Source organism: Coptis chinensis, chromosome 9 (genome assembly GCF_015680905.1).
Source record: "Coptis chinensis isolate HL-2020 chromosome 9, ASM1568090v1, whole genome shotgun sequence".
In the NCBI taxonomy this organism is placed as follows: Eukaryota; Viridiplantae; Streptophyta; class Magnoliopsida; order Ranunculales; family Ranunculaceae; genus Coptis; species Coptis chinensis.
The window spans coordinates 7,346,122-7,369,399 of NC_141464.1; the positions used below are offsets into that span (position 1 = coordinate 7,346,122).

At 36.1% G+C, this 23,278-nt stretch overlaps 1 protein-coding gene and 2 long non-coding RNA genes across 3 annotated transcripts; all 3 read left to right on the top strand.

Moving 5' to 3' along the window:
• The first annotated feature begins 9,180 nt into the window (after positions 1-9,180).
• LOC147474625 (uncharacterized) lies at positions 9,181-11,355 on the top strand. The gene is made up of 5 exons (XR_015208582.1): positions 9,181-9,383; positions 9,466-9,584; positions 9,685-10,071; positions 10,152-10,268; positions 10,384-11,355. It is a non-coding gene; the product is annotated as an uncharacterized LOC147474625 (long non-coding RNA).
• Positions 11,356-15,479: 4,124 nt separating this feature from the next.
• LOC147474626 (uncharacterized) lies at positions 15,480-22,955 on the top strand. The gene is made up of 3 exons (XR_015209643.1): positions 15,480-15,559; positions 17,371-17,454; positions 22,859-22,955. It is a non-coding gene; the product is annotated as an uncharacterized LOC147474626 (long non-coding RNA).
• Positions 21,523-22,579, top strand: LOC147474627 (uncharacterized). The gene is made up of 3 exons (XM_086583343.1): positions 21,523-21,719; positions 21,809-21,905; positions 21,986-22,579. The coding sequence occupies exons 1-3, from the start codon at positions 21,523-21,525 to the stop codon at positions 22,577-22,579; spliced, it is 888 nt and encodes a 295-aa protein (XP_086439469.1).
• Positions 22,956-23,278: the final 323 nt, after the last annotated feature.

Consider the following 23,278-nt stretch of genomic DNA (forward strand, 5'->3'; position numbering starts at 1 on the left):
CCCTATAGCAAGAGATGATATCGAGCGTGATAATGTACCTCCTCCTCCTCCTTCACCACCCAACTATTTTAATGAGGATACCATGCGCCGAATCAGCACTCCCATGGAAGCTTTGAGACACATGAACACTAGCATGCGCAGGATGTTTCTTCGTCAGGAAGAGATGCTTACTTCCCAAAATGACTTCCAGCAAGAAATGCGTAATTGCCAAGGCCGTTTCCAGAGAATGATAATGGCAAATCAGCAGCAATTCCAAGATCAACTGCTACAGTCTTTGAGCCACATTCCAGACCAGTTAGCTCAGCCAGGAGTACGTCGTGGCCGACGATGTAGAAACCCTGGTTCATCCTCTACTAACCCTGAGGATTCCTAGTAATTGTTTATTTTCCTTGGTTTAGAAATGACTGTCATTTATTTCCCTTATGCATTGCATTTTTATTTTTCTAGTGATAAAAAAAAATTATATATCGTTTGATTTCTCATAATTTTGTATCTCCAGACGATTTGAATGAGAAATTGTTTATGATATGAAATTATTGTACTTTGTAATATATTAGTTGTTCCTTGATGCACTGGGCCTACTCTCAAAACCCAACGGTCAAAACCCAACGGACTAATCCAAACGGTCAGATGCCCAACGGTCAGATTTCTAATTATAAATCCAAACTCTCCTCTTCCACTTTCACTCATCCCTTTCTCTCACTCTTCAAATAATCCTCTTCACAAATTCTCATTTTCTTCAACATAATGAATCAACTCGAGCGATGGGAAAAGGAGCAACGCGAATGGGCCATCACAGTATTAGTGATAACAGTGTTTATCATTATACAACTGTCGATCATGCATAACATGATCCAGAATATCTAAATCTATGTAACCGACAACTCTCTTTCCTTCTGTCATTTTGTATATTAGTATGGTGTGTTAAATAATTCTCACATTTGTACAGTTTACGTATTAAATGGAGAAGTTTCGTATTAAATATTTGTGTGTATTAGTTGTATTTTTACCTAAAAAAAAAATCAACAACTAAGAAAACCATAACAAAGAAATTACCATCCAAATCTCACCAAAATAATTATATCTCTACTCATGGTGTTTAGAGAAGATCGCGCACGCTACACGGTACGCATAACACTTGTCACGCTCGATTATTCTATCCATATTCTATCACTGAGGTATGATCATAAATTCTGAAATTATCTGTAGGTCTAACTGCCATGTGAAACCTTCCCCCATACTTTCTATCATTTTAACATCTCATTAATTGTTTGTGGAAATCTAACATGAAAAGACTTACTATGGATACCCATTGTTGCTGTTCATAAAGGTCGGTGTCACAACAACACATGAGTCACTTGTTTTTCATATATTAATTTTGGATTTAACTAAACTTGGAATCCTGATTGGTACATACTCATAGATTGCCTATAAATCTTTTCTTTTCAGCCATTCTCTTTCAAGCATTCTTCACTATACTTCCCTCCGTAATACTTCCAAATGGATCAACCAAGAAAAATAATGCCTGAGAAAGACTACCTGAATTTTTTTGAAGATGGCCGGTTTTCTCCTTATTTTGACACTGAATTGTATGTCGAGGATGGACACCTCTTCTATATCATTCAGCAGCTGGTTATTCCCAAGAATTGGTTATGATGTTCTACCAATTTAGCGGAACTGAAAATGGAAAATGCTATTTCAATGCCTATGGACGACGATTGGGAATTGACTAGGGAAATTATCTCTGACATACTTCAAATCCCAATGAATACCCAGGAGTTCCTTTTTCCAGAGTCATCATTTGATTCCGTCAAAACTTTACTATGAGCTACCGTGATCTCATGGCTTAAGTCGGAAATAGACATCACGTTGTTCTTCAACGCTCTTTGAAACAGAATCAACGAGTTGTGCTCCACTGGTTGGGACACAATGTGGTAGGTACATCACCCCAATCAGAAGTCACAAAGTCTCAACTTCACCTACTTTGGGTTTTGCAGACTCAAAGGGATGATTTTTTTTTAATCCAACACCTCTGGAACGCGATCACCAAGAAAACAAAAAGGTCAGCACCTCTACCTACTTTAGTCACACAAATTATGATGCGTTGGGGTTATCCAATAATTTCTCCAGAGACACCCCTTCAAAGAGCAAATATTAGTGTGCTCCAAACAAACTACTCCGTTGGTTTTTGGACTCCTGACACTCTGACAAATGAACAGAACGACCTACGCTCAAACTCTAAACTTTTCTTTGATGAAAATGCCACGATAAACATTTTTAATCCCATGGAAGGCATTCAATTTCTTCATCACGGCATGTAGGAACTATACGCTCGTCAAAATATCATCATTACAACTCTTAAGGAATTCCAAGAATGTCAAGCAATGCATGATGTTGAACAAGAGGAAATCTTGGAAAATCATTCTCAGTCCTTGCAAAATCACGCTCTCCTAATGGAGAATCAAACTACACTCTCTGCCAGCCAAGGGGACATTCAGATGCAGCTCTACTAACAAATAGAAGAACTAAACAGTGTGGTGCACGATTTGGTTCTCCAGAATCATCATAATAATCCATAATTTTCTTATTAAATAAAAATATAATAATAATACTAAGTCAATAAATAAATAATTGTATATATTATTACGTTTTTCGTCGTATTATGAATTTTGTTGCTATCTTTATGTATTCTTTTGAAATGCTTACCAGAATTGTCATCATTTACGTTGTGACTAAAATAATTTTAACATGTGATTTTCAATGTCATTATAGGAGGGTCTATTTTCTTCCATACTTATTTATCCATCCAGTTTGCCTTTATCATTGCCCATTTCTTTACTTCATCCACCATGTCATCTTCATCAAATATTGCATCTTCATCAAACATGACACCTCCAAAACTCATTCTTGAGCAATCCTTTCAGTCTATGATGGATTCTAATACTTATGGCCATCTCTTCCGTGACTACATCACTAACATTGGGTGGTCTTCTCTAGTTCTTCAACTTGACCAAACTTATTCTCCGAGTTTGGCCACATACTTTTATGCTAATATGGAGGACACACCAGCATTCACTCATGCGCATGGCTTTTGCTTAGACGGGTTCACAATCCTAGTTGGTGACACACATCATATTTTTTTTGAACAACAACTTGCCTTAACTTTGGATCTTCCATATCACGAACCGGCCGCATCATGGCATTACATCTATCATAATTCTTACCATTCCTTTCAGTGGCAAGTGTTTCGCGAAACTTACGGTGATGGTCTTCATATTAAACGAGAAGGAGACAGCCATGTACCATGGCGCGACATCACCATTCCCTTAGCAAGCATGACCATGAACATGGGGACTGCGATGTTGTTTATACTCCTGAACATCATGGGAGATTGGCATTTTTCTACTGCTAATGAGGCTGCCTGCGTAGTATTCAGTGCACTGGCTCAAGGTCATACATTATTTAACATTTTAGGTTGTGTTATCTCCAACTTGAAACGAGCTCGCACTTTTCAGGATTAGTATATTCTTTTACCTGTAACCGCTTGCCGAATCATGAAGACACATATCCCACAATTTGCAGCTACTTTTCATGACTGGGTAAAGGTAGATTCTATGTGCCTAGCAAACAAAATCATTCGCTCATTATGGTTTAGGCAATGGAAACGTCCCGCTTGGTACCTGAGGCATGTTCGTTGTTACCCGAAGGATGAAAATATGAAGAAACATTTGAACAAATCCAAAGACAAAGAATGGGCATAAATTTGGCAGACTATTATCTTTTAGCGCGATGCTAAGGAAATGCATTTCCTTATTGAGGACGCCAGACTTACACATCCTGCTAGATGGTAAATTTTAGCTTGCCATTGTACATATATCTAGCTAAAAATTATGTTTCGTGTACTATTGTCTTTTATTATTTCGTGTGCTATTATACATTTCATTGTTCCTTTATGTATAATATATTATGTTCTCCAACCTTTCTGTTCCAGCAATCTAGCCCTAATTTTGCTCACGGTTCTCAGGTAATTTCTCTCTTTATTTATTGATACTTCGAGGACTAAGCATCATTCTGTTTGGGGGTGCTTTTAACCTGTAGCAAAAATTAGGCAAATTGTAGCCTGTATATAGTTTTTATTTTCTAGTTAATAATTGTACTCAGTGACAAAGTCTTGTTTCCTTTCCAATGATGAAAATTGTCTAGAAATCTCACATTAATATCTGAATTAGGATTCATTTTAAGAAACTTAAGATAATACGTATGCAATAGTTTATATATCTTTTCATGAGCATTCATGTACTGAGTATCATCGAGTGTACATAGCAGTAAGTTTCTGGAACCAACGGTTAGTTACTTAAACGATCAATCCTGTGAGAATCTAACCAAAAAGCCTCGATATATGTGATATGTGAGTAATGACATAGACGAGTAGTTTTTCCAATTAGAGAAAATCATGCGTCTACTTACTTGATCACCACCCGAACCCTAGGCGAGAATTTAGGCCTTCTTTGTATCGACATAGCTAAAAAAATTCTTACCTATTACAAATTTTACCGCTAGTCACTCCACTGAACCTTTCATCAAACCTTTCACTTTCACCAAAAATTCCTTACCCATCTATCAAACCAAATAAAAGAACCTACCTAAGTGATGAGTATGAGAAATAGGATGAAATGTGGAAAAATAAAGAGAAAGACTTGTCCCAAATAAAAATCAGTTACTTGCTTCAGGAAAGAAAAATAGAATTATGTTCTTAAGTATATAAAAAAAAAAAACATCAGTATCCAGAGGCTTAAGAACAAGGTTGGAAAACTCAGTTAGAAGAAGGAAAGAAAACAAGGATTTCTCTAGTATAAATATCTTGAAGACCCTATTCTTTCATACTCGTAAATTTTGATTATCCATTTCCATTTTCTTCTACACCATCACCTAAGCCCCACAATACCTAATAAAGACCTCTAGCTCATTTAGGAGTAGGAAGGTGTGATAATAAATAGTAGACGTGATTGATCGACCTCGGCTCCTTGACTGTCATTGAGATGTGAGGAAATGTGTGCCCACTACACACTGGAGTTAATGAAACCTGAGTGGAAAATTTTTAAGTGAATTTATGTTTCGACACAGACCTGTGAGAACCCATTTAGGTACGCTCTACAAAGGATCTAGAAACGACCCTGCTAGTACATTTCAATGAAAAGTTCACTACATGCATGATAAAATGTAGATGTTTTAATTATTGAATGCATATTAACTTGAGTTTCAAAGAAATCAATCCCCGTTTCCTGCTAAGGAGATTTATGGATATCTGATATTAATTTAGGAAACGAGTTTTTGTCACTGAGTCGTTGTAGTATAAATGAAGTTTGTGAGTATCTTCTCTGGAAAACTCTCACGAGGCTATAACTCGTCCACTAGGGAATTCCTAGTGGTTTAAGGCCTTGTCGCATATGGTCAATGCAACCACACTCTGCGAAACGAGAATTAGTTAGGACTACACATTTTTGGCCACTAATCTGTTTTAATGTCTCTTCTTTGCTTGAGGACAAGCAAAGTGCTGTTTGGGGGTAGTGTGATAAGCACCCAAAACTGTAATATGAAACCCCATTGAGACATATAAATTTGGTTAATTATGTGTTTAATAATCATGAAATAAGTATACTTTCGTATTTTTGTAGGTATTCGCAGTAAACATGAAAATATTGGTTAAACCTGCATTAAAGCACGGGGAACGATGTATATATGAATTCTTCCAAATCATCCATGTGAAGCCCAACAAATCCTCACAGAAACATCAAACTTTCGGAGATCCTACCTCTTGAACCAGGACTCCGAATGCAACAAGTGAGCTGCTCAGACAATCAGGGCGATGAACTCTACGCATAAGTGAAAAGTTGTAAAATTGCCAAAAGATCAGACCGCCACTGGACTTTACGTGGACCCACTATGCGGGCCTGCAAGATTTGATGAGTCATCAATCATGGAGCATGTCAAGACAAAAATACCAAATTATTAGTGCAAAGTTGACACCTTACATAAAATTAATTGGATTAGGTGTTAATAGTGAAAAAAACAAGGTGTCACTTTACTTTAATGTGGTGGATAAAAATGAAGTAAATGAGGTTTGGTGTTTCACGTGGGATGAGGGGGAAGAATTGAAAAAGGAAGGAAGAAAACAAACAAGGGGGGAGACACTCTATTTACTCCCTTGACTTCTTTTCCTTTACCATGCATTATTTTAGTTCCTTAGTCTTAGTTTTTATTTTAGTTTTTAGTTTTTGTAGAAAGCTTGTAATAGTTTTAATGGAGGAAACCTTGTGTTATTCTAGTTAAAAACAAATCTAAATGCAAGTGAGTTTATATAGATAGTTTCTTCTTTTTGTTCTCTCTCTCTCTCTCTTTTTACATTCTACACTTGTCATCCTTTATCCCAAGGATCATGAGCTAACCTTCCCTTTGTGGGGAGTTAATAATACTCATGTGAGGGAAAATCTTTGTTATTTGGTTTAGTAAGTTGTTTAGGAAGAACAACTAGACCTACATCCTATCCCAAAATGATAGTTGGTGTAGAGTCTAGTTAGGGATCAAAGTGATGAGCTTAGAGATAAGTCATTGCTTTAGTTCTACATGCTAGCATGTATGAATGAAGCTTAGAGATGAGTCATATATGTTAGGGATCAAGTTTTCTTTTATTAGGACTTGTCTAAGAGTTCTAGGAAGATTAAGATGTACTTACTAAAATCAAATAACAAAAGTTATTTTCACATGAGGAGAATTAACTTTCCATTTTCGTTTTAAGTAAAATTTTATCGTGTCTTAGTTGCATGTTTACATAACTTAATGTTTTCAATTTTTGTGTAGTAAAGAAACCAAGTATTTAGTATTTACACAATCATAGCTAAACTTACTCACTAGTTTCCTAAAAGAGTAAAACCAAGTTGTAAGTGGTCCTAGAATTTAGGTTGGTTCGAATCCCTACTCCAAATTATATGAATACGAAGATCGTGAGTAAGGAAATATTTGTTTCGCATTTTGGCCAAGGAAGAGATTCAAATCTCTAACATAGCAAAAAGATGAATATCAGCTACAACAGGGACCATGAGGAGAAATTAGGGTTGGGCCTCCTGACGGGCTTGGGCTTCCCATGTTCGCCCATAACACACGGCCCAAGTCCGTCAACAAATGACTAATTACACTAAAGGTAATTGTTGCACTACCACCTAATCCCAAATTACGTGTCAGCGTTTATGGGCTCCATATTATATGCTCGTTGATCTCCCCATGTTTAAGATATCGAATGCCCGTTGATTAAGTCAAGTTACTGACAACTACATTAATCAACTTCTTATGTCCTTGAGTAGTACCACTCAACCTCATTGTCAAATCCACCTGCAAGGTTTACATGACAATCTTTATGAGCTCCTCAAGGGGACATCATCAGCCCGACTTCCTGCGGGTCACGGATTCCTTCTATAATCAACAGCACACCTTACATACAATGTCATTACCCAATCCATCGAGTTTGTTGATTCACAAAAGAATCTCACTCATTGATGATTTAAAGCAATATACAATGCACATAAGTGCCCCATTATTATATCCGGATTAAGAGGACAAGCATCCATAATAACAGAGGCGTTTGTTCTCTTATATAGTCAGTATAAAGAGAAACAACCTCACTTGGTCATGTTCAATACACACAAAGTGTACTAGTGTAATCCTATAGTTAAGATAGACCAATACCAGATTATACTACAACCATGCTAATGGTTTGTCCAAATCCATTTAGGTTGTGAACGTTTACTTATACTTTATAAGGTACTGATGATATGATCTTCTGTGTGTCCACACCGTATCAACTACAACATAAAGTATTAGACACATGCATATAACTAATAACATATATAATATGCATAGCATTTGCCCATATGATTCTCATTCAAAATATAAAGAATTATAGTTATTACAAAAATAATGCTTTTAGTATATAACCTTATTACTCCTTGCCTTTATTGGGACGCTCCAATCCAGATCGTCCATCTCCCCATCCATCCCTCGGTTCATCTTATAGCTCCACCAATGCCACGTCCACGATCTAGGGTTTTGCGGACCTGATCCTATACTCCCCAGCCTTCCTTGTTACACTGCATCCCCTTTCGTCCTTGACCAAGTCCATTATTATATAATGGGCCACTACAGGTTGCATTAATGGTTTAATTTGTATTTACTCTGATTTTCATGGTTATCCCTGGCTGTATGACTCATCGGTGCCTTACTACATTTGTAATCCGGTTACGAGAGTGTATATTACATTGCCTAAATCCCCAAAGTTTGAGGTTTCTCCTGCTATAATGGGGTTTGGGTTTGATCCGGTTAGTTATCAAAGACCATGAATACTTAGTAGTTAAGAATGCTCCCAGGTCAGCCAGCCTTTTTTCTCTGAGATGGACACCTCAGCTTTTAAGATAATTCTGCAGAAAAAAATGAAATACACGCCCTCTCTTCTATTTTCAATTGTTTGCCAATAATAATAACCCAAAAAAAACATTTCTTCAAAACAAACCCGAAACCTCAAAACTCTCCATTCTTCTCTCAATTCACTCGAGCTCCAGAACTTAGAGTGGGCATCTCTCAACTATTTCAAAGCCGCCTCTCTTTGCCATTCGAATACCTCTGCCTTCCCTTTCTATAACATACCCAGGCGCCCTCCTTTCCAATCACTAAGAAAAAATCAATACCAATTAAATCAAAGGATGACTTCGTTTGTTATTTTTCCGGCTAAGATATTTGTTTGATCAGATTTTATCTGTTTTTCTTAAGAATATATCTGTAACTGATTGTTTTAGACCTTTACCTGTTATGCTTGGTGATGGGTTGTTTAAACTATTTTGGGTTGTTAGAGAAAGAGGTATCGAAGAACGGGTTATGGGGTTCTGTTGCTTAGGAGATTGGATTGAGTTTAGGTGTTGCTTCATCTGTAAAACTGTTTTATGACTGAGAAGGACAACCACATACGAGATGTTGATGTTCCTAAGAGGATGCAGGTATATTTGCACATTCCATGCTAAACAATTTTCTTTTCTTTTTTTATATTGCGAGCCTTCAATTATATGAACCATACCTCTCTATTGGTTCTTATATTATTTGAACCATACCTCTCTATTGGTTCTTATATGTAGATATCAGAGGAAAGCACTGGTCCTTATCCAACTTATGAAATGAGTATAGAGAAGGAGAGTGTGTGGATCCATAACTAGCTTATAACCAATTATAAGTCTTTATTTGTTAAAACATTTTCTGATGAGGAGATACCAACCAGATTGTCTTCCGATATTAAGGAAGACATTCCGAGGTTCTTGGAGTTGATGCATGTGGAGAAATGTGATGTAAGTACATCCTATATTATTTTGTTCTTAGTGTTGGCATACATTATTATATGCTCATTAATTGTTTCTTTTCCTTTTTTAGATTCCTTTCATTGCTATGTACCGTAGGAAAGTTGCCCCACATTATTGAAAGATTTTTCCGAGGAAATGACTGTAACAGAGGATAGGGATAAGGATACACGTATACTGAAGTGGCATAAGGTAATTTGTTTTTCATAGAAAAGATGAAGGATACTGACTCATCATTACTTGCATCTGCAATGAAACTAAATGTTGAGCGGTTGATGGTACGTCTTTGTAGGTACTTTGGGCCATCAAGGATTTGGACAAAAAGTGGCTGCTGCTTTAGAAATGGAAGAGTGCTCTTCAGTCATACTATAAGAAATGTTACGAGGAAGAATCAAGACGGGTTTCTGATCTAACCAGACTCAATTTAAACCAGAAGCTTTTCGAATCAATCATCGAGTCGATTAAGACCGCAGAAATAGAAAGAGAGGTTGATGATGTCGACTCAAAGTTTAATTTGCATTTTTCTCCAGGGGAAGTTGGTGTGGATGAAGGACAGTTTAAGAGGCCTAAGAGAAAATCCCATTATAGTATTTGTAGTAAGGCTGGGCTTTGGGAGGTTTCTAGAAAGATTGGTCATAGTTCTGAACAACTTGGGCTACTAATTAATCTAGAGACGATGGTAATTCTATTTCTCTATTCACATTTTTTATTTATCTTTAAAATGTTGTTGTTCTAAGCTTCATCTTCACTTGATTGTAGAACATAGTCCCATTGAATAATGCAGAGAAGAAGGAATCTCCTAAAGATTTAGCTCAAAATTTTACCTGTGCAATGTTCGAGACTCCTCAAGCTATGCTCAAAGGTGCTAGGCACATGGTAGGTCTTTGAGTACTAAATTTTATTTGGAGTAATTGTTTTGTTAAAATTTCTAGATTTAAAATTGTGTGGTCTGTATTCATTTCATAATTTGTTGGTTTTTTATTTGCTCCAGGCAGCTGTGGAAATCAGCTGCGAGCCACATATAAGGAAACATGTCCGTGGTAAGTTTATGAGTGGAGCGGTAGTCTCAACAAGTCCTACTCCTGATGGCAATGCGGCCATCGATTCATTTCATTAGTTTGCTGGTGTGAAGTGGTTATGTAATAAGCCAGTAAAAGAATTTAAAGATGCATAGTGGCTTCAAATCCAAAAAGCTGAAGAAGAGAAGCTTGTTAAAGTTACTATCAGACTACCACAATAAGAGTTAGACAGGTTGATAAGTGAGATTACTGAATATTATCTCAGTGATGAGGTCAGTGCAGGTGCCAAAATTTGGAACGAGCAACGCAACTTGATTTTGAAGGATGCATTCTCAAATTTTCTTATTCCTTTGATGGAAAAGAAAGTGCGTTATGTGTTGATTGCTAGATCCAAAAAAATTCTGCTCATGGAATATGGGAAGCAGTTATGGTCAAAGGTTTCTGTAGCACCATATAAGCAGAAGGGGACTAATGACGTAACCTCAATGATGAAGCTGCACCAAGAGTCATGGCTTGCTGTTAGGGATGTGGAAACCCTGCAACCACTTTTGTGATGTTGGATTCATTTGGAGAGGTGGTTGATGTATTAGAAGCTAACTACATTAGTAGTTGATCACAAAATGTTAATGACGAGCAACGTAAAAAGAATGACCAGTAGCGTCTCATGAAATTTGTTACATACCATGGACCTCATGTTTTTGAAATATGTCCATCTGTGAAAATCTGGAATAATTTATGGTCATAGCTCCACTTTTCTAAGCCGCTGCAACAGATGCTTCTGAGATCTGGCCAACAAGTCTTGGTCCTCCATCACAAAATCAAACAGGCATCCTTCCTCATTTACTGTATGAGTTTGTGTTAATGTGTATATATCAGATGTTGTTTACTTAAAAGTGTTAGATGAATTCTAATCTCTCATTTATTGTGATTAGACTCATGTAGTTTGCACCATCTTCTTATGGTGAGCTCCAATTTACATAAATGCTTCAACTCACTACCAACCAATATCATAAATGCATACACTTGCTATTCCTTCAGCTGGACAGCCATAGTTGTCATCTGGAAGCTAGAGTGCACCAGTTGTCCTCGCTATGTAGCAGATAGGCCAGCAACCATCAGTTGTTGTTTTTCACAGTTCATGTAAGGGTCTTGCTATTAATTTTTCATTGTTCTTCTATTAGTCCATCCGAGTGTTCTGTTTCTGATTCATGGTTGTTGTTTAATGGGAATTCTCTTCTTATTTCTGTTTGTTGCAATTTTTAGTCAACAGTTATCCAGCCCAACCCGAATAGCTAAATTTTACGTTTGTTGAAGTTCTAGATAAGGAAATTCAGCTGGAACAAGGTAGTGCATGATAAATTTTCTTGCATTTGATGCTGCCGCATGGTCTTTTTATCCAGGTACTTTCTGATTGTGATGACATGGAGAAATGGAAGGTGTGTATCATTTGCTACAGGTTTATGTTTCATTTATTGATGATTGAGTGAAAATGGTAGGTGTATCTTTTTGGTAAAGTGTTACTTCATGGTAATAATTTCTTAGTTTCTAAGCCTTTCTGTTTTCCTTTTCGAGCTTGCATGTAGGACAGTTTATGGTTTCTATTATCTTCTTCAAAAGTAAGACAGACAATATAAGATTGTAAACAATAAGTATACAACAGTTTCATAAGATGTTTGAAATTGTACAATCTAAAACTAAAGCCAAAAAGAGCATATCATATCATTATTCTCCACCAAAACAACATTTATGTTTGACATCCCAACCAAACGCCATCCATTTAGACTGCATAAAAATGTTCTGCTGAATGGGAGAAGCTTCTCATTTCTTTGTTTACATACATTCATCTTTGTTTTTCATCAGAGTCTCATAATTGATTTTACCATCCTACAAAAAGGGATTCATATAAGAGAAAAAAAGAAAAGAAAAACCTAGCTTGGGTTGAAATTTTAACAAAAGAACCCTTTGTCAATTCATTCTCTCGCCTCTCTCAACAACAAAACAGAAATGCTTACTAGGCTCAAACCATTCTCTATTCGGTTCCTTAATTGCCAATATGTTATCTTTCAAATGGGAATACGTTATTGATTACCAATCATCTCGATCGAGCACTCCGACACCATTAAATCACTTTCTTGATTGAAGAGACTATTTGCAAATGAGAGGAAAATAAGAATAAATTGATAACAATAGAATTCACATTATTAGTGTCGACATCTCTAATAACTTCATCTATTTTCGCTTCATCTCCCATTCCGTACTCACTCATGGCGTGTTTCAGTTCATCTCTTGTGATAAACCTTTTGATGACAAAAACAAAACAATGATATGTACACAACCAAGTTTCTTAAGAGGAAGTAAACAGGTTTATTGAAAAAAAAAGAAGAAAAAATTACTCCTAATTAGGTTTTTGTTAGGAAATAAAGTAGCTAGACCATAAAGATTAAGACTCTCAAGATTTTTACAATAATTAAAAAAATTAGAGATTGTTGCATATAGCAGTACTTCAAACAACACATATCTTTACTTGGATCTCGATTTGGTGGCACAAAGTTGTAAGGTAAAAGGAGAAGAAAGGGTTTTGGTTTTAGAGGAAGGAGATGTGGGTTTCTATGAGAGAGGGGAGGGGTAGACGAAGGGGTTTTAGGTGCTAATAAACACTAAAAAGATAGGACGAAGGGTTTTTTCTCTTTTCCTATTATTAGTAGAACTCTAGCTATGCATACCATTTTTTTCCTGAAAGATTGTATATTAAAACCACTATACCTTGAGTCCCTGATATGCTCATCAGTCTGATGGGTTTTTTAAGGCACCAATTCTTATCAGCTCAATGTAATTCATCACTGTGTTGAAGCAATCACATGGAAAGAAGCACCACCTTAGTGTACATGCAAAGGTTAGCAACACAACACCTGTAGTAAGGTGTAAACTTTTACATTACCAGAACTATGGATGTCATGGCCAATCTTCACCTGGCCTAGATCGTATATTATATTTGAGGAACATCTTCACTCATTTGATTTGATAGGTTCCAATCAGCAGCATCGTCTTGTAGACCTAACATATTCTCTCCCCATAGATGACGACGATCAGAAAGTGATCCAAAGGTGCGTCGATACCTTCTCCATGCCCTTGACAAGCTCTTGGGCTCAAAAACAGGCAAAATGGTTGCATCATCTTATACAAGATAAATGTAATTGGCAAAGATATATATTACATTTCATTTTCATATTCCTTAATTAGAAGTAATTGAATAAGTAATTGTTGCAATGGTACCCTTAATTATCGGCTAATTTTAAGAGATTCCTACCAATTTTAAACTTTCCAACACAACCACCAATGAGTTACTCTTGCATTGCCAATTTTTTCTCACTATTCTCACTAACTTCTCAGTTTACTAATATTTTTTTTTTCTGTGCAGTAGAAAGTGTTAAAATCCAATTCTCTCTTTTAATTCTTAAATTGGTTTCCAACAAAACGAAACGATAGATTGTTGCCTTTCTATCATAGTATTGACTACTGAGTATCGACATTGATCTCCTAAGCTTGAAATCAGCTGCGTTTCACCTTCAATCAACTACTGTTCAGGTACACAATGTTTAACAACTATATTTTAGTTTTTAATTATCAATGTTAGATCATCAGTTGGTTTTTATATTTGTTTATATTTTTAGTTACCAAGTATCGACATTGATCTCTATTCAAACTATGCATGTCTGTGATCAATGGCTACCTAGGCTATCTTTGCTTTGGTGTTGCTCTAGCTCAATGGTTTTATCCATAAAAAATATGATTGTTCAAGCTGAATAATCCAACACGATTTAAGCCCTTCCTTTTCCCCTTCCCCCCTAAATTTTCGGCCATATCTTGGTTCTCGACTTGATTCTCTACTAATCTTAAGAGATAAATTTCATGCAATGGGGTTGCCCTTCTAATGTTTTTCATAGAAAAAGTCTTTGAAATCTTTAAATTCTTAATTTGATTGTCGCCTTCTTAGTCTTTAATTACTATGTACCTGTTTTATATATCACTCTTTCACACAAACCAAAGGTTCTGGAACTATGACATTCTTCTAAAAGGATTACCCATTTGATGAACTTAAATTTGTCCAATATAAGCTTGATCCTACTCCAAGGACTCTGTGTCAAGTCATTGTTTGCTATCGACTTATAATCAATAGTTGAGTTCTTCAATTGCTATCTGTCACACCCCAAATTTCTAGAAAATTTAAAATAGGGAAATATCCACACCCTATTCCATCTTATGAAAACTCAGGATGAAATGAAACCCTAATAACCCATTACTAAACACGATATGGAAAAAATAAGATCAAAATAAAACCAAAAGAAAAACTCTTCATTCACATATAAAAATATTACAATCATTTCAACTTGGAAGACAAGTTAGTTCCGTTTTTTCAAAACGGCATGTAGTTTCTTCCCAAGTAAGATTTCAATCCCAATATACATTCCCATTTTCCAAGATTAACTCATATAACAGTACTCATAATTCTCACTTTCCCAAAATAACTTACAACATAAATACCACTTACATTCCACTTATTAAATGCACATATAATAACCTAATTAAATATGAGTTTGATACACTTTACCTTTAAGCCAGCACGTCGTCTTAGGGTAGGACAACGTCTCTGCATAAAAAGTTAATAAGTCTCACCCTCTTGCAAAACAAAGTTAGATTTCGCAAACGTAATCATTTATAGTATATATCTATTTCTCTCTCGCTGCAACCGTCCACTACACCATAATAGGATATTTGCAACACGCACCTTTTTTGATTTGCAACGCTTATTTAGCGTTAGTAAGTTTCCAACGTTAAATAAGCGTTGGCAATGTTGTAAAGTGTTGCTTTATTTGGGTGAATTTCCGGAATTAATTGCTAACACTTAAAAAGCGTTGGAGAAGTGTTACAAACTTAAAAATTTCGCAAAACGAAAAAAATCAAAATATAAAACATAACTTTTTTTTTTTCTCTCTCTCTCTCTCTCACCGCGCATTATATTTCGACTCCTCAAAACCTAATTTTCAGATTCAATTAAAATCAATCAATCAAAGAAAGAAAAAGAAGAAGAAGAAGAAAACAAGGAGTTTGGAAGTCCATTTTGACACAATCCATTTCTTGCAGTTTGAGGTAATAATCTTTGATAATACCAAATATCAGTATTATCAAACAAGCTGTTTGAAGTCCATTTAACACTTTTTAATGCCACTTGCTTGGCGTGATCGTGCATTGTTTTACCTATTTTCCTATACACACGTTGATTGGGCCTTCACTTCGTAGTGATAGGTCCACAACATTCTGGTTTCTTCTGGCATCATTCTGTTTTTACCCTTTTCTTTGCTTTATCTTACAATTCCTATTTAGTCAATTTCTCTACAATTTACAAGTATGTGAAAGTTGCAATTCTCGATAAAGTAGACATATTTTTACTGTGATATATTTGCATCCTGATTAGTTTGTGTAAATGTGGTCTTACGATCACTTAAATATATATGGAGCTTATCTTCTGATATAATATTTATAGGCAACTTGCACCACAGACATTTCTATGATTACGAGTTGAAAAGATGTTTTGTTAGATATATTAAATTTATTTTCACATTTTTTTAGACATTTATACTTTTGTTGTTCACATATAGTATTTTGAGTCCAAATTGCTATATTGCTTGTGTGTCTATATGTCATTTTGTTTTTATTGTTGTATCTGGTAGTAGTATAATGGTGAACGCCCAAGGGGTTAATTCAGTTTGGATATCACAACCATTCTTAATTGGCAAGTCTCCTGTTAGTTTTCTACTCAGCCAATTGTGTTTTCGCTTTCATAAGAGAACTTTAGCTGGCAAGCACAACAATCACAGAAGACCTGTTTTGAAGTCATCTTCATTAATCATATATTTTATGTTTTAAAAGGTCTGTATTCTTAGATCCAAGGAATTTTTCTATCTTTTTGCAGGTTTGTTGCTATGAAATGATATTTTCTCTCTAGTGAAGTAGACTGAGAAAACTGTTGATGGGCTAGAAGCTTGGAGTGAGTACATGACACAATATGGTTTTCCATTTAGCATTGGTACTATATATAGCATTAGTTTTTTCGTCATGCAAATGTTAATGCAATTCTTATTAAATCATTTTGTCATTGATAGATGTGGCTCAGATGAAGAATTTTAACTTGAAAAGCATGTGGAGAAGTCGAAATTGAACAATCGGGGAACATTGTGAATGGTCATATGATAAATGATGCTTTTGACAGTGTGATGATACGCCGCCCGTTCGGGGAATGATTTACGTGTTTGATGTTGAGTATCGATTTATTAACAAAAATGTTCTTACATTTCGAGTAAGTAATGACAGAGGAACGCTTAACTTCTGCTGCCTTCTTTGGACCAACCACATATGCATGCATTTGTTGATCAATACCCATATGCATGCATTTGTTGTTTTTGGTCTTTTTTCTCTTCATGAACCTTACCAAATTGGGAAGAAAATAGAGAGTTTGAAGAGAATATCTTGAGACTATGTCCAAGATATTAGAAAAAACAAGACACATTTGTCTTATTATTACTAAATTAATTCATTCATTAAAAACACTACAAGTATAAATAGTCTTTAACGGTTTAGAGATAAGGCTAGGTTTCAAACATGGGGAGAGCGGCAGTTTTTGCTTTTCTGTTTGTTTTTTGTTGTGGTTTGTGGTGTTGATGCTTTTGTCAAGTATAATACATCATTTTGGGATTGTACAAGGGAAATTGAATGTGCATTTAGTTCCTCATTCACATGATGATGTTGGTTGGTTAAAAACTGTTGATCAGTATTATGTTGGATCTAATAACAATATTCAGGTTCTAATTACTTAACTCTTTTGTCATGGTTGGTAAAATAGGTACATTGTGGAGATTTGTTACATGAATTTTTTTAAATTTGGTTTTGTGTTTTTTGTGTAGGGTGCTTGTGTTAGGAATACATTGGATTCTTTGGTGGATTCGTTGGTTCGTGATCCTAATAGGAGGTTTATTTTTGTAGAACAGGTGAATTTAAGTAATGCTTTTCTTTGATTTGATTCTTGTTTATGTTACTGGTTCTTGATGCTGATAACTAGAACTTGAATTCGGTTTTTAGGCAATGGAGTATTGAACTATTATTCGTATTACATAATTATTTACATTGAAATAGTTGTTAACAATATAATTGAAGTTAATTAACAAAAGATGTGCGACCACTAAATGTAGTATAGTTTGTTTAGTGTAAATTGCAAATCCATGAATGCTTAGGGAGTTCAGTTAGCTCAAACAAAAACTTGACATACTTCTCTTTCTTATCCTTCTCGTCAAAGCAATCTCATAGAGTTGGCCACTATCGATTGCCAAGAATAATTTCCGATGTAGCAACTAGAGTTGGTTCAAATAAGATAAAGAAGATATCAATGTAGACTCTAAGAGAACGCGTAACAAGTGAAGCGGTGAATAATAATAATCCATTGCTACCTTCATTTATCATTTGCCTGTTCGAGCTCTTGCATTTATTACAAGACCTTTCAATTTATTTATAATACTGAGGCTTGCTCCATTTAGCATGTGTATAGTATGTCTCAGCCCGCCACTATATCTACCTACTAGCCTACTAGCCTAGTGCCCACATTCTTGGAAAGAGAATCCAAGAGGTATGTTTTTTGTTGTTTAAGGGTTATTATGTCTTTGATTTATAAAGATTATATATGCATATGGGTTATTGTTTGATTTGATAAACTTTTCATTGAAATTGATAAGATAAAATTGCATTTCATAGAGCTTGATTAGGATGGTTAAGTTAAATAGTATCTCGATTTGCAATATGCCGTGATTGCTTTGTTTGGAATTTACATCTTGGGAAATGTGTATATGGTTTGTGTAGAGAGTAAATATTTTCATTGAAAGCTATTTGATGCATCGTGGTCTCTTTTTCAATAAAAGTGTCATGTAGTCATGTAGGGGAAGAAAATTTATTTTCAGATTATCTACATAACAAGTTAGAAACAGGTGAAGTAATTGTATATGTAACATTGTTGTTAGAAAATGAAGCATGCTAGGTTTACGGACTCTTCAAGTTTTTCATCGGTACACAATTTGACGTCGACTGAGTATTGATAGCTGCTGTTGTTTGAAGTTTTCTTATGTTCAGTGGTGAAACAATGATGAAGTATATGTGGTTGCTTAGATAAAGATATGTCGACTGAGGGTTCGACGGCGGTGCCTGCCTAAGGTGGTAGTATAGCCCAATGTTACGGCAGATTAAATCAATTTTTCTTTGTTAATATTCTTTGTTAATTCTATTTATAGCTATTCTTTTAATATCATAGACTTAGCTAGAATTCGAGAATACTAGTGCTGCTTGCTACCTAGGCCAGCTGCGTTGGACCGACTTAAAGCTTACTTTTGATGTAGTTGAAGTCGAGTTTAGGATTCAACGACTTACACAAAAGCCTTAGTACTCTGTGTCTATATTCAAGGTTTGATTGTGTATTATGTTGTATCAAATCGATAGATTACACAATGTGCTTGTTCAACCCCCCACGTCTAATTTTGCAGAATGTCTCGGCCAATTCAGAAAGAGTGGATGAATGAATTGGACAGATTTGGAGATGTGTACAAACAAGGGGTAGCTGATTTCATTCAATTTTGCGATTTGTGAACAACCGCGGCTCGACCCGTGTCCTTGTCCTTTGCAGAGAATGTCGAAATGGAAAAAGCTTTGTGTTTGGTACAATCTCTAGACATTTGATTAAGTACGGGATAGATAAGAATTATCGTGTATGGGTTTTACATGGTGAGAACCCATGTATCGGATCCGTGGTGGAGCCGATTGATTGAAGAAGAAAACACCGAGGCCGGGGGCTTGGGATGGGGAATTTTGTTGATGCTTCTTATGGAGTGCATGAAGTAGTTGCAGGTGATTTGAATGAGGATGAAGAAAATCATATGGAGGATTTTGAACCACCACCGTTCTTGAACGTGATTTGGGGAAGAGGTACAACGAATACAACAAAAATGGCGAGAACAAAAGTTATACCCTTCATGTGAGGCTCCCATTACTACACTTTCAGCAGTTGTTGACCTTTATAACTTGAAGAAGAAATATGGTTGGTCAGGAACTAGTGTGTCTGCACTTTTGTCCCTTTTGAGGATATGGTTCCCAGAAGGAATCACTTTGCCATCAAAGTACCTCTGTAATGAAAGCAATCTTTGAAAGATCTAGGAATGAAAGCCACAAGTATCGATGCATGTTAGAACAATTGTATGTTATACTGGAAAGATGATGCTAAGTTAACGGAATGTCGTCAGTGTAAAGCACCCAGATACAAAGTGAAAGAAGGAAAGATGGGTAAGAAAGAAACAAAAGAGCGAATAAAGTTTTGAGACATTTTCCCTTGATTCCAAGGCTCAAGAGGTTGTACACTATCCCATGGATAGCTTAACGAAATGACATGGCACGACCGACCGAGCTACACCTTCTTGGGATCATATCGCGACATCCCATCGACTCAATCCAAAGTGGAAAACATGTAAAAGAGTTGGCCTGATTTTTTTTCGGGGAGGCGTAATGTTTGGCTTGGAATTGCAACCGATGGTTTCAATCCCCGTGGAATACAATCCACTAGCTACAGTTGTTGGCCTGTTTACTTGGTACCTTATAATCCCCCCTTTCTTTATGTATGAAACCGAGTTCCAAATGATGTGTTTTCGATACCGGGCGGAAGGCACCGAGGTCAAGATATCGACGTTTTTTCTTGACCATTGTATGAGGAGTTGGAACATTTGTGGAAGGAAGGGGTTCCGGGCTTATGACATGCATAAAAACAGCATTTTACCTTGAGAGCTATGCTAATGTGGGGTATTCATGATTTTCCGCTTTTGGAAACTTAGCGGGGCTGTATAACACATGGTTACAAAGCATGTCCGATTTGTTCGATAACACTCAATCGATATATCTTGAGCATGCAAAGAAGATTGTTTACACAAACTATCGCACCTTTTTTCCGTTGGGTCACCCGTTTCGGTTAGGCAAATACTTGGGACTTAAGACTGAAGAGTTGAACATTGCTCCACTAAGGTTAAGTGGAGAAAAAGTTATGCAGCAGGTGAGTTATATCAAGTATAAGCCGGGTAAAATCCCAACTAGTAGCAAAAGAAGCACATCTGATGTGAATTTGGATGATAGTGTAGATGATGAAGATGTTCAAGTTACAGAGGCTTGGTATAAAAGGTCTATTTTTTGGGATATGCCCTATTGGCCCACTCATAAATCCCGACATGTTGTTAATGTGATGCATACTGAGAAAAATGTTGCGAAACATCTACTAAATTACATCCTAGACAAGAAAGACAAGTCAAAGGATACAATAGGTGCGCAAGAAGATATGAGGAAGATGCGAATTCACAGTGGTCAGTGGATGCAATCAGACCCAGTCACAGGGAAACCAATAAAACCGAAGGCTCCATTTGTCTTAGCTAAAGGCGAAGTTAAATTTCTGCAAAATTTTGAAGGACTTGAAGCTTCCTTACGGTTTCTCATCAAATCGAGCAACATTGTCACTTTAAATCCACGGGTTTGCTTTCGTAATGAAATCACATGACTATCATGTCATTATGTGTTATTTGCTACTGTATTGCTTCAACATGCTTTTCCTAAACATCGTGACCTGCGAAGAGCTATTCATAAGATAAGCTTATTCTTCAACTTGTTGTGCTCTAAAGTCTTAGTCCGCAACATATCCAAGAGGCCAAGTACATGGTTGCGAAGCAGGCGTGCTTGAAAAATATTTTCCACCATCGTTTTTGATATCAAAGATCCACCTCATGGTGCATTTGGTCGATGAAGCTTACTTTGTGGAACTATGCATCAAAGGTGGATGTTTCCATTTGAACGGTATGTAAATTACTTTTACCTTAATATCTTCTCTAGCTTTTTCTATAATTGGATTTTAAAAATTGAAAGTGTATACTTAAATTTCTTATTCTAATAGGGCGATGAAAGAGTGTAAAAATATTCCCAGCAATAAATGATATGTTGAAGGGTCCATTGCAGAGTTGTATATTGTTTCTGAGTCAGTTAGGTATGCTATGGAGTATATGCCCAATTCGCGGGATGGAAATCATAAATCGAAGCGGGTGGCCTTTCTGGATGAAGATGGCGAGTATAGTGATGAAGGGCCTTTGCTCGATGGTAAGATTGTGACCTTAAGTGTTAAACAATGGATTCAAATACGTAGATGGGTCTTGTTTCGACTAGACGTCGAAAAGCTTGATGATTACTACAGGTGTGTTTTTTTTTTACACATTTGGTTTCTAAACCCACTCTAGTACTCTACATGAAAAACTCATGCGTAATTGCATGGATGATTTGTAGTGAATACCGCTCCTTACAATCTCGTGGTAGAGGAAAAGGGGTGGCAAAGTCAGAAGTGCAAATACAAACAGATTTCATTGTCTGGTTATATAACAAGGTATTGTTTAATTCATCCATTACTTAAATAGGAAATCTGAAGTTAGTAATATTAGCTTTCTAACTATCGTCTTTTTACAGTTATTGGCTGCAAATGACACCAAGAGTGACTTATGGCGATTAGTTGAAGGACCATTGCACCAAGCTAAAATGTATAGAAAGTACCGCATCAATGGTTTTGTCTTTTCTACTAGGTCGCATGACGAAACAGTTGCCACACAAGATAGTGGTGTTTGCATGGAGGCAATCACTTCGTTTACGTCAAGTAGGAAAGACAAAAATCCAGTAGATGCATCGACGAAGTGGTATGGGGTTATTGAACAAATATTAGAGCTGGACTATACAGACTTTCAACAAGTAGTCTTTTATTGCAATTGGGTGAGGGTGGAGGACAAGACCAATGGCTGCAAGCTCTGTCCAGACTCTAATTTGGTGTTGGCCAATCTTAATAAGATGAAAAGTGTTGATCAATACTTTGATGAGCCGGTCATTCTCGCTTCCGAAGCTAGTCAAGTGTTTTACTCGAAGGACTTGAAAAATCCTAATTGGTCGGTAGTCATCCATTCACCGAGGCAATTGACATGTGGAGTTGACTCACTAGATGTACCAACTGTTTTCCAATCTACCCTTGAGGACCAACCTAATTTGAAGCCTTTGATGAAGTGCTTAACCTGATTGTAATTGTTTTAGTTTCCAAACTATGATACAATTTTTTGCTTTAAAGTTTCCAGTCTTAATATGTATGCTTATTGTGTATATTATTATTATTATTCATTTTGTTTGTTATGTATCTCTCTGGGGTTTATTAAATTGGTGGTATGTGTGATAAGGTAATGAAATACTTTTGTTTGGATTGAATTGTTTATATACTTTTATTTATTCTTCTTTCTCACCTTTCATGATTATATTTTTCAGTACCAGACTACTAATAGACTATTTTGCAATATATGTTAGGATTTCATTTGAAATGGTATCAGTCAACCATAGCCTAGTGCATCTCAACCTTCTGGTTATGCCTCACATGCATCACGACCTTCTATTTCAGTTTCACGGGCATCAGGCCTTCAGCGACATGCAAGAATCAGAAAATGTTAGGAAGTTACCCGTGTATTGATTGATATTGATGGTGTTGTCATTGGTGATAATGCCTCCGGATGGAATACTTCGTCTTTGGTAGTTTCATTCGAGCTCAGATATCGCTTAGTTACACCGATTGGAGGCTTGTACATCGACTTCAAGGATAAGGTTTGGAATGCCTTAATGGTAAGGTTTACCTCTCGATTTTTTTTTAATGCATACTAGACATTTTGAGTTCTATCTTCATTCACATTACTATATAACTTGTGTTTTTGGCGTGAATTTGAAGTTACAAAT

Coding starts and splice junctions, on each gene's coding strand:
- LOC147474627 (XM_086583343.1), top strand. CDS start 21,523: ATGGAGTATATGCCCAATTCGCGGGATGGAAATCATAAATCGAAGCGG. Junction 21,720..21,808: donor AAGCTTGATGATTACTACAG/GTGTGTTTTTTT, acceptor GATGATTTGTAG/TGAATACCGCTCCTTACAAT. Junction 21,906..21,985: donor TTGTCTGGTTATATAACAAG/GTATTGTTTAAT, acceptor GTCTTTTTACAG/TTATTGGCTGCAAATGACAC.